The following is a 19,959-nucleotide window of genomic DNA, read 5'->3' on the forward strand; positions in this document are numbered from 1 at the left end:
GGAGGAAAAATAACTCCTAATTTACTATCTGAGAGAACAATTCACTATTGAAAGAATTTATCAAGAGCAACAGATTCTCTCTTACTGGTGATTTAGAATCAAGACTTCAGTTTCCTCCCTGAAAGATGGAAGTTTTAGGTTTAAACTTATTTATTAAGGGTAAAAAAGCTTCAAAATTACTCAGAATTGTCACTGTCCATCTTTTTCCCAGAAGGCAGGATCAGATATGCAACTGCCACTACCAGCTTCAAAATCCTGAAGTACAATCTCTTCTGTTGCTTTGCTGTCCTTGTTGTTTTAACTTTTTCCTAGATGTCTGATCTAGAACCTGATACAATTCAAGTCCACCGCCTGTGTTATCATTACTCATTAAGAACTGCATAGCTTCTTTGTCTCTGCAGAACCTTTAAAAAAAATAAATTCAGAAGTCTTATGACAGAGTACCCTCTTTCCCTGTCTTCTCTATTTGTTTTTCTTTTCCTGTGATTGTAGGTAAATTTTCTGATCATCTTCTTATTCTCTTTTGGAGCCCCTGGACTAATCATCGTCTTTCTTAAATCAAGTTACTCCCAAACTGGTAATCTGCAGTGTGAATGTGAGCATGGAAGCTGAACAACAGTAAGAACAAGATAATTGAGAAGTTATGCCTGACCCCACCTTCAGTAACTAGATTTCAAGCAACAATCTCTATTCTGAGAGTATCGTGCTATGAGCTGAACAAAAGATAAAAAGTCCATTATGCAAAGAACACAGGAAAACTAGGGGAATAAATTCTAAATTAAATGATCTTAAAATCTGTGGAAAAGCTCACTATAAAGCAATGTTTTTTTAAAAAAATAAACCCCCAAAAAACCCTGCTTAGATCACATAAAGGTCAAACTGCACATTAGATTTGTGCTTAGCCTTCCATCAAGTCACAGTTAAAAAACATCATTACACACTCACATAATTAAAAAAATGTAGTATAAGAAAGGAAAAAAAATATGTAGCAGGGATTACAGCACCATGTGGCCATTCATGAAATGTGTACAAGGCAGACCTCACATGATGGTAGAAAGTGTTTCATGATGTGTCAGCAAAAAGTACAGATTATAATGAACACACATAAAGACACAGTGTTAAAGCCATGCATGAGTTTAGCTGACATTTCCCTACTTTTAACAGCTTACCCAGAGGGTAATTTTTTTTGCTACCATATTTTTAATGGCATTTCCCTAAGTGTGTATTTTTTTTTTAAAGGAGAAAAAAAATCCCACAACATAAAATTACTTTAGTAGATAATCTTAGGCTGCAATCATTGTTTCAAGATGTTGATTCAAGGAGGCATTCAAAGAGCCCAATCCCTCCCACAGCTGAGCTGTATAGTCAGTGCAGGCTGAACCAACTACTGCTCTTTGTACAAAGTATACCTGAGCTTGCATTCAAAGGGTCATGGACATTCAGCATCTGGTTGTGCCAGCTCCACACATTTGCTCAACACACTCATTTCAAATGCTAGTGGTTTCAAATGCTAATGTGGTTAACACATAATAGGCATGTTCTATAAAACATGAACACGCTGTGTGGTATTACTTGTTCCAAAGAAAAGAAGAAACAATAACCCTCAAATTACTAAAAAATCTGGGTGTTGTGACAAAAAATCACATCACTCTAATACAATGAAAATAGCATCACAGAACCACTCTGGTTTAACTGACCTCCAGCATGTCAGTCTATAAAAAAAGTGAAATTCTATTTCCAAATCAACAGACCAAAGATATACATACATAGGTTAAGTCATTGCAAAGCAAGATGTTTATTTGCCAAAAAAAAAATTGTAAATGTATTATCCAACCCTTCCAAATCAACAAGCTAACATGCAAGGCTTCCAAACACAAGCTGCCAGCACAGACTGTGTTTCAGCTTTCAAACACGAAGCTTATTCACATGACAAAGTTAATTCATCAAGATTTACCTCCTTTTTGTTTGTTAGCTATAGATACATTTTGCGAGAACAGGGGAATGGTGTAACACCAAAGTGCTGTGTTTAAATGTAATTTTTAGAGCTGCTTCTGCCTGAGAAAAACACAGAGCCAATGACCAAAAAAAAGGTCAGCAACATTCAGAAATCAAGTTTTGTTTTGGGCTTATCCAGATTGAATTTCTCTGTCCATCACTGCCTTCATGTAGCATGTGATTTATTGCTACCCGTGGGTCAGAATTCAGGTCAGAATTCAGTTGAAGGAAAATCGCCAACCTGACCACCACTGCTTCATGTGACACTGTCAGCTCAATTTATTAATTTTTATTAGTTAGTGTTGGCCATTGTATCTGAGCAAAAAAAGTAATAAAAAAAAATAAAATTCAGCAATACTGATACAGACTGTCTACCAAAAAAGGCTTGTTTCAAGAAAAACAAGAACTTTACACGTGAACTCTGCTAATGAAAAACAGAAAACTGGAAATATTTCTTATGTTGATTCTAGGGACTAAATGCAAGCTTCTTCCCAAGCAGAAGACCCAACAGATCTTTCTCTCCTCCCCCAAAGCTGTCTCCCCACACCTCTCACATTGAGCAAGGACACAACAGAGCTGGGGCTGGCATCCAAGCAGGGCACAGGGAGGTGACTGCTGGCTGTGGCCCAGGAGGTAAGTCCACCAACTCTGTTTTGCATGGCTTTCCCTTCAGCAGATGTACCTGCAGTGTGGCTGCCTCAGAGTCCTCTAGTGACCTTCTCAATGTGGTTTCCAAGTGGCTAACATATTCAGAAATTATTTAGGAATTCAGGAAGGAGAGGATGGAAAGACAGGCAGAACACCTAGAACTCCTGCATGGCTCTTATTTCTTTAAAAACTGACTCCAAAGGTGAAGTGTTGTCCCTTCCCCTAAAGCACATGCACACATATGCTAAATACACACCTAAGATCTTAAAAACTGCAGCTGAAAGGAAAAAGAGGGCAGCAGCCTGACAGCACAGAAAGGAGGACTCCTGACACAGTAGTGATGGGTGATAATTCATCCTGGCTCTGAACAAATAAGATATACTGAACTGAATTATAAGGGCTAATTAAACTGTAAAATTAAATAAATTAAATCCAATCAGTACTTTATCTTTGCATCTTCTTAACATATCATAGGAAATTTTAAAGGAGCTAATTCCTTTAAAATTCGGCCTATAACTGCAGAAAGTAAAGAATTCATGGCACCAGTGAGACATGTTTCACTTTCTGGGTGGTTGTTTTAATGCTTCTCCCTCCTCTGACTTCATCCTGCCCTGATCAGCCAGCCTTCAAACAAGCAAAACTCACCAGTCACTGACAGAGGCATGTCATTAGGTTTTTACACACTCACCTGCAACATTCACTCACCCCAAGACAGGAAGGAACGCCCAAGCTCCCTGCTCTGCCAGAACCGGGGTCCATAAGTGCATGGCCAGAGGATAACAGTTTGATGTTGGAGAAAGACATGCTGCCTTCCCATGACCAAAACAGAAGTTGTGCAATTCTCCACATCCCTGACTCATGCTTACCCAAAACTATGGCCTTGCTACTCGTCTATGAATTTCTGCAAATGTTCTTCCCACTTCTCTGAAATCTGTGACAATTGGAGCACCAAGTGTCTTGAGTCACTGCCCAGTGACTGTTACAGTTAATTCAGCAGATTACTGAGAAATCAAGATGGGGCTTCTCCCCAAACTTGAAGCTTCTTCCTCATTCATTATTTTCTCAGACTAAATAGATGACAACAGGCATGTATGATAAAGCACAGTGAAAAAATTGCAGCTGTTCTGAAATAGCCTTTTATCTCTCTGCAGGTTATTCCACTTCCTCACAGCTTCTGCACTCCAACACTGTAGCAGGCTGTACCGCCTGGATCTACCAGCAACACCTGGAATCTCAGTGAATATACCAACATAAAAACCTTTACTGCCTTAGACACATTATTTAATATTTGTTCTTGATTAACACTTTGGGTGTTTTTTCCCAGCAACATTAGTATATAAACTTCAAATCAGAAAAAGACAGGAAAAACCCCAAACCCACAAAAAAAAAAAGTACCACCTTCTACAAAAGACACAGTCTTGAAAAGGACTGGATGGAGTAGCCATGCTTCAGAAGCATGGAGTCATCTCCTAAAGCTAGCCATAACTTCACTGGATAGATTGGGAACAGAAGCTGCAAAACACTTTGAATAAAAGCCTTCTCTGTGACAAGGGCTATGTAGAAATTCTCTAACATGAAAGAAGAACAAGAAAGTTTTCTATCTTCTGTTTGAAGCTGGAATTAATTAGAGTTATGTCTGTATGTCTGTAAAAATTCACATAAGATTTGCTTTCATGTCTCCTTTTAAGATTTATCTTTTTGTCTGCCCCTTTGCACTACTTCAGATTGAGAAAAGATAGTACTGAATCAAAAGATGAAGTTGCAGAAGAGTAAAGGGGGATTCATTTACTCAGCTGAACCAACAGGCACTCTTAAAAAACAGTTCAAGAATGAGGGGAAAATGGCCTTGGTAAGCATTCAGGACAGGATGAGATTTTCAAGGTTTTAGAACTTTGTTCAGTAAAACTAATGGTTCAGAAACATGCAAGTACTCAAACTCATCACTGAAGGCTTAGCTCACTTCCACTGGAGATTTATTCTGGAAAGAAGATACAGCCTTTTTTTGTTTTCACTTGGAAACAATCATAAGTAAATGCTGTGATGCTTTTCTGAATAATCAGAAAGTCTTAAATGCTGTCAGGTTTATAAAAAACCAAAACAAACAAGCTTATTGTTTTACTACTGTTTGGGAAGCAGAGAAGCATCAACAAGGATGAGGAAAAAAAAGGCTGAGGTATTTAATGCCTTCTTTGCCTCAGGCTTTAATAAAAAGACTAGTCATTTTTGGGGCACCCTGCCCCAAGCTGGAAGACAGAGACAGGGAGCAGAAAGAAGTCCCCTTAATTCAAGGGGAAATGGTCAGTGAGCAGCTACACCAGTCAGTTAAACACAGGTTTATTGGGCCAGATGGGATCCACCCAAGGGTACAGAAGGAGATGGAAGAAGTGCTCACTGAGCAACTTTCCATCCCTTACCAACAGTATTGGATAAGCAGGGAGGTCTCTGTTATTGCAAGTTAGCAAACATGAGGCCCATCTACAGGAAGGGCTGTAAGGAGACTCCAGGGAAGCACAGGGCCGTCAGCCTGCTTGACATCAGGGCCAGGGAAGGTTGTAGAACAGATGATCCTGAGTTCCACCATGTGGCATGTGCACAACAACCATGGGACCAGGCCCACACACCTTGGGTTTGTGTAAGGCAGGTCCTGCTTAGCCAACCTGACCTACTCCTACAACAAGATGACCTGCTCAGTGGATGAGGGCGAGGCTGTGGATGTTGTCTGTCTGGACTTCAGCAAAGCCTGTGACAGTCTCCTACAGCATTCTCCCAGACAAACTGGCTGCTCATGGCTTGGATGGCTGCACTGTTTGCTGGGTGAAAAGCTGGGCAGCTGAGCCCAGAATGGCGGTGAATGGAGTTAACTCCTGCTGGCAGCCAGTCACATGTGGTGTTACCCAGGACTCAGGATGGGGCCTGTTCTGTTTAACAGCTTTAATAATGATCTGGATGAGGGGACCAAGTGCACCCTCGGACAACACCAAGCTGGGCAGGAGAGTTGATCTGCTGGAGGGTAGAAAGGCTCTGTAGAGGGGTCTGGGCAGGCTGGATTGATGGACAATTGAAAAAGGCTCAACAAGATCTGGTGCTGGGTCCTGCACTTGTGTCACAACAACCCCAAGCAGCACTATAGGCTGGGGGCAGAGTAGCTGGAAAGCTGCTTGGTAGAAAAGGACCTGGGGGTGCTGGCCAGCAACCACCAAACATGAGCCAGCTGTGCCCAGGTGGCCAAGGCCAGCGGCATCCTGGCCTGGATCAGCAATAGTGTGGCCAGCCAGACAAGGGCTGTGATCTTCCCCTCTATCCAGCACAGGTGAGGTCACACCTCAGTTCAGTTTTGGGCCTCTCACTACAAGAAGGACACTGAAATGCTGGAGTGTGTCCAGAGAAAGGCAACAAAGCTGGTGAAGGGTCTAGACAATAAGTCATATGAGAAGTGGCTGAAGGAGCTGGGGCTGTTTGACCTGGAGAAAATGAGGTTCATGGAAAACCTTACTGCTCTCTACAAGTAAGAAAGGAGGTTCATAGCCAGGTGGGAGCTGGTCTCTTCTGCCAAGTAAGAAGTGACCAGGCAAGAGGAAACAGCCTCCAGTTGTACCGGGCAGGTTTAGACTGGACGTTCAGAAAAATGTTTTTCATGGAAAAGGCTGTCTTGGGACAGGCTTGCTGGGGAGTGATTGAGTCCACATCCCTGGAGGCGTTTAAAAAGGCATGTAGATGTGGCACTCAGGGACATGGTTTAGTGGCAGATTTGACAGTGCTGTGTTGACAATCTGACTTGATGATCTTAAGGATCTTTTTCACCCTAAATGATTCTACATCTCTATTTCACATTTTTCATAACTCTGGTTACATTTTCTCTGCTTCTCTAGTACCTTGGTGACACGCCCTAAAGAGCTAACACAATCCCCACACTACAGCAGAGAGATGCAAGGCAAGCAGAAGAGACTTCTTTTGTTCCAAATGTGACCTACCAGAAGAGTAGCAAAGTAGCTAACTTTGCTACTAACTCCTACCTGTCTGCCAGCTCAAAATATGCAGAAGGAAGGAGAACAAATTGTTTCTTATCCCTTCATGTGAACAAAAGCTTGGTTTCAAAGGTATAAAATGCCAGACAAGAGAAGTGAGTCACTGGACTGATGACCAAAATGGCTGCTCCTGCAAAAATTCACAGATTCCAGTAACAGCTCTGCTGCAATGGCATGTAGAAAGCCTCACGCCTTTTCCTGGAAGGGAGCAGGAAGTTTCACCAAAATAGGATTCTTTAATCTTCAAGCTGATCTTTGAGCCTTTCATGAACCTAGAGCTGACCTAAACCTGCAGTCAGGAGTCAACTGTTGTCTCCTACCCATTCCTGTGCATCTGTCCTGCTCCCCACTGTGCTGGATGCTCATGCCAAGCTATTGTCTGGAGGTCTTCAGCTGTCAGCCAGAAAGCACCACATCAATATTCTGAGCCCCATTCTTTTAGTCTGAGGAGTTTTGCATAACTTTTATGTTGAGCTGGCAGAAAAGCTGGGACAAACTGGAAGAACAGTATTCCATAGACAATCTGAGTCCAGCTAACCACTACAGATAGGAAGGATTCTATAAATTAATAGTTTAAATAAATCAAGCAAAACTAGAACACTTTCTTAATATTTTAACATTTATGATGTGTATTTAAATCACATCCCAAAATATTTATAAATGGAATACTTGACAATCCATTTCCTAATGAAATCAGTTAAAAAAAAAATCACCTTAGAATTAAATAACTGAGAAAATATAAAACATGCTACTTCTCTATTAAGTGTAACACTGCTAATAAATTTTGAAACCAGGGACTAAAACTTTCAGAAATGCTTATTTTATCAGAAAACAAAGAAATGCTGAACACCAGCAAGCAATGTTGCTGCAATTCAATGCTGTCTGATTTAGAAGACTCATCAGCCTTTTCACTACTTTACACCTACTAGTTAAACCAATGATACTCTCAATAAAACAAAAGATATGTTTTCAGGTTTGCAAGGAAAAACAAAAGAGAAACTACAAATAATTTTGTACATCTTACATAACTGTTCAGTATTTTTTTCAGATTTGTATTGTAAGAAAAATTAAATACAATGTAGATACATCATGTATACACTGCAGAAGAAACATGGTACCTTTGTGGCAAGGATGTACCACTTCATAGGTACAGAAATTTCATTTCTGTACATTATTTCATAGGTACAGAAAATGGGATCCATAGGCAGGAGTAAGAGGTTAAGATTGTTGATCTTTTTCTCTCATACCTAACCTGAGTACCATCTCTGAAAAATCAGTCTATTCAGGAAACATTCCTTTGACCCTGATGTGTGGCTACTCTTGATCTTGCAGTTTGGAAGAAGAAAGAGATAATTTACCAAAAGTGTGAAGTCCTAATGATTTTTATTTTTTAAAGATAATACATTAGAAATGGAACTCTCAAGGAATCAGAAAATAGAACACAGAAGATCAAAATTTTGTTACACTCTTCTTGTTTCCATGTAAACATATCGTGCCCATAGTTTAATTTTATATCAAGTGAATTTCCAATTGCTCAAAATATTTTATTTTCTAAGAAAACAAAACTAAACACACCCCTCCCCCAATTTTATAATTTCTTACTATCATGTCTATAGAAGCCTGAAGCCATGCACTCACATTACCCTACAAACAAAATGCTGTGTATTTAGACAAGCTCTTGCAAACGTCTGCAGTACACTCATAATCCTACAGAATTTTTTAAAATCTAAATGCAAGAATCCAATCTGATGGCACAGATAGCATGGTTCCTGAATATCATTTCCAGATTAAATTCACAGCCTGGGCAATAACCATCTACAGTCAGCTTTAACCTCTGTATCCTGGCTAAATGTTAACTGGCATCACTCATTCAAGTCCTTCCAAAAATTCCTTAGAAGTTTCATCCAAATTCAATTTTCTTCACATTCTGTGCTATAAAAGTCTCTAGAGCCTTGCTGCATACTTTTAAATATCTGCCAGAAGAAACTGCACTCCCATGATACAAAGCATAATCTGTTTGCATGGTTTAAAAATACTTCTATAGCCTGTGGAATGGGGACTATTTTGTCAGAACAAAATTAAATTGCTTATATTGGTAAAGAGTTATTCCAGGCACAAAATTAATGAACTCAGTGAAGTTTTCAATCTCCTTTTAGTGTCTGGCTATACTCAGATGAAACGTTAACAGAAGTATTCTGCCACTTTTGAAACACAAGCGCACAATTTAAAGACCTAAGTTACCATCTCCTGCATGTTGACTGGAAACATTGTAAATCACAATCATCTCAAGAGGCAAAGGCATATAATAGCATCTTGGCTTTTTACAAACATACTGCACATAATTATGCTACAGAAAAGTGAGTGTGGGGGGAAAAAACAACTTCAGCATGTGAATTCTAGTGCCAGAAGGAAGGGGGAAAAAAGTGCATGGTATTGTTTATGAGTAAAAGAGGGAAAGTGTTTTATGTATAACAATTAATAAAATTCAGAGAAAAATATTTTTGACCAAAAAAATGCCTTACCTTGAAAAGTTGAGGAAATGAACATGTCTAGTGAATAAATAGGGCTGCTCAGCAGTGCTTATGTTTTTAATCAATTCCATCTAAAAAGAATTAACAAATCAAATTTTCCACGTTACATCAATGCACAATTTGAGACAAACATAAAACTTTCAAACAACATATGATGATATAATTTTCAAGTTTGAATTACTCAGGACCTCCTTCCCCACTATTCCTTCGGAATACTGTCATCAAGATAGCATGATTAATATTTTATGTCTAAGCAAGAAAGGTTGAGCTGCAGACACCATTCTGCTACCATGGAGCTTATGTACCCAGAAGTGGGTATCAGTTTAAAGAAAGGCATAAACTAAAGGAAAAATCTCAACTCTTTCTAAATCTGCAAGAGCTTTCCAAATGGCAGCTGCCCTCTGAAGACACTGGCTCTATTCACCGCAATGCCAAAAATGTAAAATGTCTGCAACTGTAGCAGAAAGTGGGAACTGAGCCAATGGCCATTTTCGTGTAACAATAAGTGCTGCCAGCACAGCCAAGACACCAACTGATTTGCTTGTTTAAATATAGAAATTGCTTTTCCTATTACAACAAATTAGGAGTATAAATTAAATGAGCACTTTTAGAAAGATGCTGCTAAATTCCAGTTCAGGCCCATTCATAAAACATTAATTTTTTAAAAAAATAAAAAAATAATTCAAATTTTCAGACTATTAAAATAGAATTATGTAAACAATACCATGGATATGATCATCTACTTTGTGTCAGCTAAGCTCTAGCTATGATTTATAGGAAACTGGAAGTGTCTAGTGAAGCATCATGCTAGAGAGTCAATGTTTCAGTTAATTTTACTTCCTTCTTACTAATTTCCTAAGATTTATTTTTCAATTTTCTGTTCTGTGTTCAGACACAGGCTATGTTATGGACACTGAACATAAATGACTTGCAATGACAGGTTTATTGATTTTACAAACTGGGTAGTGGAAAGCAATTCATACACTGGGAAAAAAAGAGGTAAGTCCGTGAACCATATGTTCTAATTTGAATCATATTAATTTATGCACTAAATTTTATCACCATTAAGGAGACATTAATTAAAAATTTTATTTTTTAAAACTTGAATGCTACAGTTGACATAAATAAAATAAGCAAAAACATGGAGTCCAACCTGTTGTGTGGTCAAAATAAAGTGACTGGCATGTGTGGAATTACTAGCAGCAAAAAGAGCATGGTAAAACATTCTGCCTTTGCCACAGCAAATACCAAACCATAGAGACAGCAGTTGCCAATTTTTTTCCCTTTCTAATGTCCAGTTTCAATAGACTGATATTTTGCCATGGTTTTTATAATGTGTGTGGCATCTTACTACTTCTTATCCATCTTGCATCCTCTACTTTTTCCCAGTGCACATATCCTGCCTTCTTCTTTCAGCTAACACAAGCTGCAGCCATTTAACTGCTGGGAATGAATAAAGAAGTGCACACACTTATAGACTTCCTTTATTTTCCCTTTGTCTTCAACAATTCTATACACATACATGTACAATAGCCACTAAAGCAAACAGTTCAGCTTGTTCCATCTTCTCAGGATGGACCTTTTCCTGTCCATCAGGAGTACAAGGAAGGAACTGAACACATCAAGGAATATTAGGTACAGAACCTAATATACATCACAGCATAATAGCTATTAGGTTTGAGAAAGTATAGCAAGGTATGTTACATTTGAAAAAGGCTGTAAACCCAAAGAAATGGAACATAAGATCACCGAAAGAACGACAATATGAAGGGAAAAGAGATACAAGAGAATATTGAAAAAAAATGTGCAGTTAAAAAAAAAAAAATTAAAAACAAAGGAAGGAAACAGCATCCCTTACTTATGCAGTCCTATTTGGAGTCTGGACTGCTTGATTCAAGCACAAACAGGTCCTTGCACAGTTTCTTCAATACAATATAAATGCATCGGGCAAGAAATTCATAAACCTGAAGAGCAAAGCTTGTCCAGATCAGAATTAGAAGGCCCGGGAAGCTTTCCAATACTTAGCACAAAATGAACTGAATATTGTTTTTTCATGCTCTGAAGAGACAAAGGCTTTCCTAGCAAACAAAGGTGTTGATAGTTCTTTAGAACTGGCAAGTCACTTTGCCAAAAAATTATATTCTTGATTCTTGATTCTTGAAGCCTCATGTTATATTTTGCCTTTTACTTGTGTTGCTCTATCTGCATGAAGTAAGGAAGGAAGATGGCAGAAGGAAGTTACTGATCTGGTATAAAAACTCTGTTCATGGCTCCATGGTCATCACTGTAATTCCTTCTTGGAATAAGTGAAAAAAAAATCTTACTAGAGTATAAATATGGAGATATAAAGATACTATACCCATACAAAGTAACCCCACTAAATCTAAAAGCACAGGCAGCTGTAGTAGAATACTGCTAGATAAACTTAGCTGGGTGTATATGTGAGTGTTACAAAGCACCACACGTGCTTCCCTTGGCTCACAGCTGTCCCCAGGGCTGTCCCAAATTTGCTATCAGGAGGCAGATTCACATCACAGCAATGCCATGTTTCTCACTCCATTTCACCTGATATCAGAGTCCCATGAACCTGCTGCTGGACAAGCACAAGCACCTCAGCTTCAGCAGCAAAGGGAGGCTGGAAAGATGCACACAGTGCAGGACAGCATCTGGCTCCTGGCTTTTTTTTTCGTCTCTTGCTACCAAACTCAATCTCTTGAGCTAAGACAACAGCTTGCTTCAAAGCAGAAACAGAATTTTGTTCTGAGTTAGAGTACCTTCATATTTAGACACTTAATGATCAGCAACTGGACTTGTAAGCAGATGTGGATAAAGCTACAATGTGCACAAGAACAAACAAGCAAAATCCATTCTTCTAAACACCGTGCCAAAAGGGTAAGTAAGGCTCAACTGAAATGACACACAGATGTCAGGAGGGAAAAATAAGTAACTGTAATGGCTCATGGCCACATGCAAATTGTGGCCATATTTCCCATGGGCCTCTCCCTCTCACATCATGCTGTCCTGAACTGATTTCAGTCTAACAACCCAAATGCATTGCTCAGAAAGACATAGTGATCCCTCCTTCCTTCTATGTTAAAGATTATGTTAAAGAAAAAAAAGCATAACAAAAAGAAAAATCATCCAGTGTCTCCCTGAAGAGTAAGTTGGGTTGGTTGGTTTTGTTTGTTAAGATTTTGTTTGTTCGTATGTTTGTTTCTATAAGATGAAACAAGAAAGAAAATAAGATGTAGAGAACCCACAGAGAGCAGAGGATGAGGGCTGAAGAAAACAAGTACTTTTGGATGGAATGAGTGATGAAGGAGAATGACATACAAGTACAGATGGTTGTTTCATCTTAAGTTCGAAAAGAAGTAAAAAGGTGCAAGCAACAGAAGATAAACAATCCTGGGAAACTCTGCTAGGGAAGAGATGAGCCGGAACACATCCATGGTTGGAGGGAGAAGCTGTAGAAGTATTTTGAGAAATATGAAAGAAGCATGTACCTGCTAGGATTAGGGCCCATAAAGAGCTGTTTCTCTCTCTCACTACTGCCCAGAGCTCTTCTGCAGGAATTAAGCAGCTTTAGTGAAGCATTGCTGAAAAACACACTGATTTGCTCTTGAAATTAACTTGCAGTGGGCTGGTGCTGCACTGCAAATAACACTCCAGCAGATGGCACCGTGAAATGACTCCAGGAGGGCTGGATGGGGCCCTCCCTGAGAAGGGAGAAACGTGGGGCATGGATTTTCTCTAGCCACAGCATTGTTCCTGCACAAAAACTCAACTCTGGCCTTTGAGACAGGTCACCTTTCTCTCTTCTGGAGATGGCTAGTCCAGTCCCCGTGCTGACCACCCAGAGCAACCCTGCTTTGTCAGAGGTTTGAAATAAGTAAATTTTTATTGGGAATAAAACTAAATAATCAGGTAACAATCCCACCTGAACAACAGCCTAAATGTTACTATTTTTTTATGATGCTGCATTTCAGTGTGAGAATCCGAGGTCAAAATGTATAAAAATGGTGAGGCAAGCGGGATTTTCCAAATGCGGTCTTGCATGATCGCACTATGGTCTCTACTAATATTGACATGAAAAGGACAAAAAAAACCAACCTCTGTGTATATTTCTTGTATGCTCTTTATGCTCTTCCACTGCTTTCAGTCTCTACTGAAGGCACGTAGGGCTCAGGAGACACAAGTACCTACAATAATTTTGGTATATCACTTTCATCTCAGTACTCATTTCCATAAACAACCAACTCCCAGGAATGAGACTAGATCTTCATTTTCAGCTCTCAAAAGTTTGGAACGGTTTCAAGAATTTCTTCACCTCCCCAAGCTGGTATGACCAATTTTCTCTCTTTAAAAGCATTTAAGAAAAATTAGTGATGGATTTTTAGTGCGTTGAACGGGAATTACACGAAGTTGGTTGCACAACCATAATGATGGGTGGTAGAAGGAAACAATTTGAGGATAAACTACCAATTACTCTTGTATGCGACTGGCATTTCTATACCTATAAGCATACTCATTCTTACTTCCCTGAATGCAATAAAATGGGAGTGTAGGACAAAGGGCAGGGGAAGAGTTCATTTTGCAACAGTTTGAGTGGCATTTTAAAGTCACATCAATTAGATTAATATTATGTGTTATTTCCTGCATTTAATTTACTTGAAAATATTATAGCGAATGAAAAGCCATATATTAATACATCTGTTTCCAGAACTCACTCCCATATGCCCACAGATGTTCAGAGGCTGCACTTCTAATTGCTGGCAGACACACATAATTTGGGAAAATTTCTTAGTAGGAAGGAGACTGGAAAAGGCAATGAGAATATGGATTCCAATTATGTGCAATCCCCACAGTCATTAAAAACACCTACATGCTTAACTTTATTTAACAACAGCAGACTGCATAAGCTAAATATTTACAGCAAGGTCTTGGCTGGATCAGGGCTCTAACCAAACACAGGACAGAGAAATGAGCGAAGAAGGAAAGACCTATCATCTCAAGTGAGAAGCCCATGCTCCTGCTGGAAGCCTACAGCCCAGCCCAGCTCTCTTTTTTCTTGTTCCAATGCCTGGAGCCTGAGATCATTCATTGCCTTAACTTCCTCTTGTGTACACCACATTAAAGGTGGAAAACATAATTTATTTTTTCATATTCTGCTCTTAAAAATTGAGAAGACAACTAAAAATACCCTGAACAACAGAACAGTTACTGTCTCCAAGCATGTTTTCTGGTGATCAAAGGCACTTTTCAGCAAAAGTACTCATTAAATTATGAGCCTATTGTAACTATGGAAATAAACCATTAATGAAAATAAAGAGACTCAAATTATGGCAGGGCAATCTATAGAGTAAATCATCAGCTCATAGCAATACTTCCAGCACATTTGTTGTCTAGTAACTTAACCGCTTCGGGAGTGCAAAAGGTAATGCAGATAATTATCTGTCAGTGTATTGGTTGCATCAAAAGTAAGTCTGGGCCTCTCTGGAATCTCCATATGCTGGACTAAAGCACAGAAGACTGTCAAGATGTGATCTTGTATCAGGTTTTAATAAAGGAAAATCCACCTACCAGAGAAAGACAGAACTGAAAGGAAGAAGCTGATCATGGTGAAAGCTGGTGATTACTAACACCTGAAAGATTTTTGGGATTTATGGCACATCCTCCAATCAGCAAGGAAAATTGATGAAAGACATTCATCAATTCAATCAAACAGCTCAAAATGCAGAAGCAGCCCTACCCACAGAATTCCCATATCCCAGCAGAAAAACCAACTAGACAGGCTCAGTATAGCAGCCGCATTTGGGCTGGTGCAGCAACCCTGCCCAGCTGGATCCCACCTCTGAACTTCACTTATGGAGTTAAGTCATCCAGCTGCAGTGGGACCACAAGGGACACCTTGAAGGGGAGGAAGGTGGAACCTGCAGGAGCAATATCAGCTCCTATATGTTCATTTGGAATGAACTGCTGCATCTAAAATAACAAACTTGTACTCATGAACAGGCTGCAAGTAAATGACCCCCAATCACAGCACGATGTCACTGGCAGGCCCACATCCATATTTTGATCATTGCACACATCCTTTTGTGGTTTGCAGGCTGCTATTTCTAGAAGTGACACAGGCAGCAATTGCAGCCTTTACCTGAACAGTAGCTCAAAATAGCAGCAGTGGGCAATGTGTGCAGCATCTGACTACAGACGTGCACTTTGAGTCTGAGGTTTTCCTGCACTATTTGTATCAACCTGCTAACAGAAGTGATACCTACAGTGGGTACATGTGTACCCTGGAGAGAAGAAAATTTAAGTAACTGCATCTTTCATAGAAAAAAAGCTACCAAAATAATTCTTCTACAACTTTAAGGAAACGAAAGGGTGCATGGGTAAAGAGATTTCGTGTGGTATTTTCACTTCTCTCAGTGAGGTTTGTGCAAGAAACATAAAAAAGACAGATAACCAAGAAGCTCAGATAGGATCAAGGACATGTCATATTATAGCAACATGGGTTAGCATGGCCCTGGGAAACAACTTTTTGAAACAATTGATTACTAAAGTGAATTAAGAAAGTCAACAAAAAAGACCCTTTCAGCTATTTACTTCAGTTCTGTTTAAGACCCAAGCTAGGTCTGAATAAGCTGTTCTGGTTATACTATAAATGGCCGTGCCCTGCAGATACATTAATACATGTCCCAGATCTGTTAGCACTTTACTTCACTGTACTTAACCTTTCTTGCCTCACTGGTAGTCTAACTACTATGCTGACTAAATTCAAGAGCTGTCTCACTGGAAGTTTAGCTGCCACATCATGTTGCTCTTGGCGCTGGCACTCGTTTCTCTTATTAAGTGAAGTTTCTCTTATTAAATGAAGTCACTTAGAGAATGATGAATTCTGCATGATTACTCAGAACAAAGTAGCAAGACATCTTTTCAGTAGGATTATCTGCTAGCATATGCCTTTGTATCTCAGTTTCATACATGTAATAAGAAAACAGGATCGAAGATGAGCAGGAGTAACTTACCTGTTCATTTTTAGTCAGTCTTGTTTTGTTATGTATGTCAGATGTAACCAGGTTGAATCCATGTTTCTCTGATAAAATTCTCAAAAGCAAAACCACAGTTCGACTCCCACACTTTCCAACTCTGTTGTAGACCACCTGACTGGGGAAAGGAAGTACCTAAACAAAAGATCAAAAAAATGGAATCAGTATATTGATATTTTTGTTTCTGTGTACCTCTGAATCACATGTTTTTGCCTTAAACCAACAGACACATAGTGGAGAGTTTCTAGGGCGCTGCCTACATCAGAAGCATTCACTTCCTCTAGCAAGGTAGCTCTTCAGAAAAGAAACAGCATAGCTCAGGGAGGTGGCAAGGTGAGATTTCCCCCTTGAGATGTAGTTAAATGTAACAGATTGGCAACTACTCCAGAAATACTACATAATTGTTGGCAATGATGTTGAGCTTACTGCTTGTAATCTCAATGCAAATAGTCATCTTTGGTTGACTAGCTCCCATTTAAAGAATTAAAAGGAGTGAATTTGCGCTACAGTTTGCAACTCAAAGTCAAGCTGACATAATGCAGGAGGAATGAATGCCTGAATTGCAAAACTTCAGCTTAAAAAGAAACATAAGAAACCAAACAACAACCATTTGCACAGAACTAAATTTAATCAACCCTTTCAATTTCAAATATAAACATGAATCTTTCAAACAGACTCAGAGAACAAGTCATGCCACTGGCCAAGGACCTATTTGCAGAATAATCAACACAGGGCCACAGGGGGCCTGAGGCCAACTGGCACAGTCTGATCACCTCTGTACAGGTAATGGTCACTAAATTAAATAAATAAAATACTATTTTATTTATTTATTTTATTTATTAAATAAATAAACCACTAAATAAAACAGCCACCTGTTCTACATTGATCCAACCTGGGCACTGGGAATGGTGTCCAGCCTACACTAACTCTTGCACCCTGCTCTCCTCCTCAGGAAACCAGAACAAGGGAAAAGGCAATCAGTGTCTCACAGTATGACAGATGCAGCCTTATTTTGTTCCTGAATGATGTCCATGGGCTATTGTTTCAGCAAAAGGCATTCTAAAGTCACTACTGCACCAGACAAGTATTTGCTGTGTATCATATAGCAGCATGTGATAATATAGGTCCAGAGGAAACTGTTTAAAGGCTTCCAAAGGAAGTCTTTAAATTAGCAAACAAGAGTACGTAGCTCAGATTCACTCACAGTGGTGCATATACAGCATTTAAGGAAAGATCGTTTTTCTATTAAGACAATAGCACAAAATGTTTCCTGAGATAGGGCCTGCACCTGGGTTCCAGGCAACCTGTGTTCAGCACAAGGAATGGCCAAAGGAATGGTGTGCCTCAACATAGTTACTCCTGCAATCATGTTCTCCCAGCAGAGGATTTCTAACAAAAATCAGTCAGATGAGGCATATGGCACTATCAATGCAGAGTACTTCTTCATGCATTTGAAATGCTAACAGATCTTCATGAGAGAAGCAAAATGATTCATCAGGCAACCCTTCAGACTACTTTAAAAAAGAACTGCCAACTAGAATGGAAAAAAAAAGGAAAAAATCTGTATTCCCTTATATTTAACGGGAACCTACTGGCACTTTGCTCTCAGTGTTGCATTTCATGACCAAATTAATATTACTGCTGTTACTGGTTGCAATATTTAGGATATCCTGCACTGCAACATAAACGTGGAGGTTATTTTTTCCTCAAATTACCTTGGGAAGGAGTAGAGTTAGGGTGATTATGGCCTCAGTTAAACTTTCCAGGGCATAGCATCTGCTGATTCAGCAAGCAAAGGACCTCTCAAGGCCCATACAAACCCCACACAATGCATTAAGTCTTACTATTTTGTAACATTTTTATAGGGTTTTCTATGAGAAACATAGTCCCCATATTTCTTTATCAATCTTTCCTTCAGAAGCCTTGTTTCCTATGAAATGCAAAATCTCAGCCTCAATTATTAGAGAGCTCCAAAGGTGATGAATTTAACATCTCTGCACTACAGCTGTAGCCAACCTTTCCCAAAACTACTGTTAATGGTGAAAGGTTAACATTTGAATACATTTTATTATGCTGATTATCACACCATAATGAAAAAACACGAGCCCTAATCTGGATTGCTCCCTTTTTGGTTCATTTCTTTGCATAACAAACACTAGCATTTGTTTGTCATACTTCTCACAGCCCTGCAGCACCATCCACACATCACTGCAACTTGTGGATTGGGAATTACTCCTCTGCTCAGACATATGCTTTTGGAATACTTTGCTGTGTAAGTAAGTGAAAGCCTTCAAGAGAAATGATATGTAGATGCTGACAAGTGCCAGTAAAGGAGCAAGAGCACATACACTATGTGTTTCCCTAGCATCCCAGAAATTAGATGAATGATGAGAGTTTGTAGAGTTATGGAAATATTTTTAAATGCTTCAGAATTATTAATTGCTTTGATTTTCCTAGCAGTTTGGACTAGGCAAGACCGTGAGCAGAATTTTTTCTTTATTGGTACTTCAGTCACATACAATTTTACTGCATGCAGATGACACTCAAGTTCTAATTAAATCCTTGACTGGATTATTCAGTAACTTTGGGTGAATCTTCTAATTCTTTAAAAACTAGGTAAAATTAAAGGAGGCCTTTGTAAATTCTCTATTCTAACTGAAAACAAATTTGTCAGCTTTAAAAAATGACAGTAGTTACCAAGTTTGGCCGGTTCTCACATTTGTTTCTGAAACTCATCTTCCTAGGTAGCACAATTCTGTTCTGCACACAAACAATAACCATGGTAACCCCCAAAAAGAAACCACAGCAAATACTGCAGATAAAGGAACCTGAAATAAAGGGCTATTATTTTCAGATACTTGCTTAGCTTAAAGGAGACCAATGTATCAATGCCTTGTTTCAGTACACAGTGAATACACTTGGGCCTAATCGGGCAAGATTCAAGATTAACACTACAACTCAAAACTCACTTCAGAAGAACAATCATGAGTGGTAACCAAAACTTCCCTTGCAGCACTGCTGAATGTGGTTGGTTTTCGGGGTGCACTCCTGAAGCTCTGCTCATATTTCGTCCATTTACGTCACCATTGCACTTATCGCACCCAAATGCCCCGAAGGATGTGTCCAGTGCACAAAGCCATGCAGCACACAGGCTTTTGGTGCACAAGCAACTATTTGTTTAATGTGACCAGTTCCCTTTGGATGCTGTAAATATGCTTTCTGCATTTAGAAAATGTTGAAGTTATTTCTGAGAAGAAATACCTCTTCCAGAAACATGACTTTGTACCAGGCAAACCTAAAGATGCAAGAAATAGAAAACTTCTCCAGAGAGGAAATTTCTTCTCCCCCTCATGATGCTCACAAGACACTCCCAACAATACAAGAGATGGTGGCAGGGAAGGAACTTGAAAAGAAGGTTCCTATTGTATTAGCAGAAACAAGGTGAAAAACAGCTGTTGGATGTTTACAAAATGCTAAATGGATTACATTTATTATAACTTACTACCTAAGAGTGGGTATCATGAAGACTGACTAGCCGCTGAGATGATGCTCTGGCAACTTGATATTCATGTAACAATATACACAACTGCAAAATAATTGCAGAGTGACTTTACTGAGCACTGCATCAAAGCCCAGAGGTAATATAAACAATTTAAACAGATAATTCACTTTGGAGTTACACAAATTAGCACTTACAGCCATAAAAAAGTAAAA

At 39.2% G+C, this 19,959-nt stretch overlaps 1 protein-coding gene across 2 annotated transcripts in view; it reads right to left on the reverse strand.

The window, feature by feature from the left end:
* UST (uronyl 2-sulfotransferase) overlaps nt 1–19,959 on the reverse strand; it is a 153,205-nt gene that overhangs the window by 64,570 nt on the left and 68,676 nt on the right. For both annotated transcript variants that reach the window (XM_005518502.3, XM_088053561.1), the window contains 2 exons: nt 16,225–16,380; nt 9,191–9,270 (listed from right to left, as the gene is read on the reverse strand). In XM_005518502.3, coding sequence (XP_005518559.2) covers nt 9,191–9,270; nt 16,225–16,380 — 236 coding nt within the window. The remainder of the gene's footprint in view (nt 1–9,190; nt 9,271–16,224; nt 16,381–19,959) is intronic.

Source organism: Pseudopodoces humilis, chromosome 3 (genome assembly GCF_049639895.1).
Source record: "Pseudopodoces humilis isolate 2021_Gansu_Grassland_sample_001 chromosome 3, ASM4963989v1, whole genome shotgun sequence".
Classification (NCBI taxonomy): domain Eukaryota; kingdom Metazoa; phylum Chordata; class Aves; order Passeriformes; family Paridae; genus Pseudopodoces; species Pseudopodoces humilis.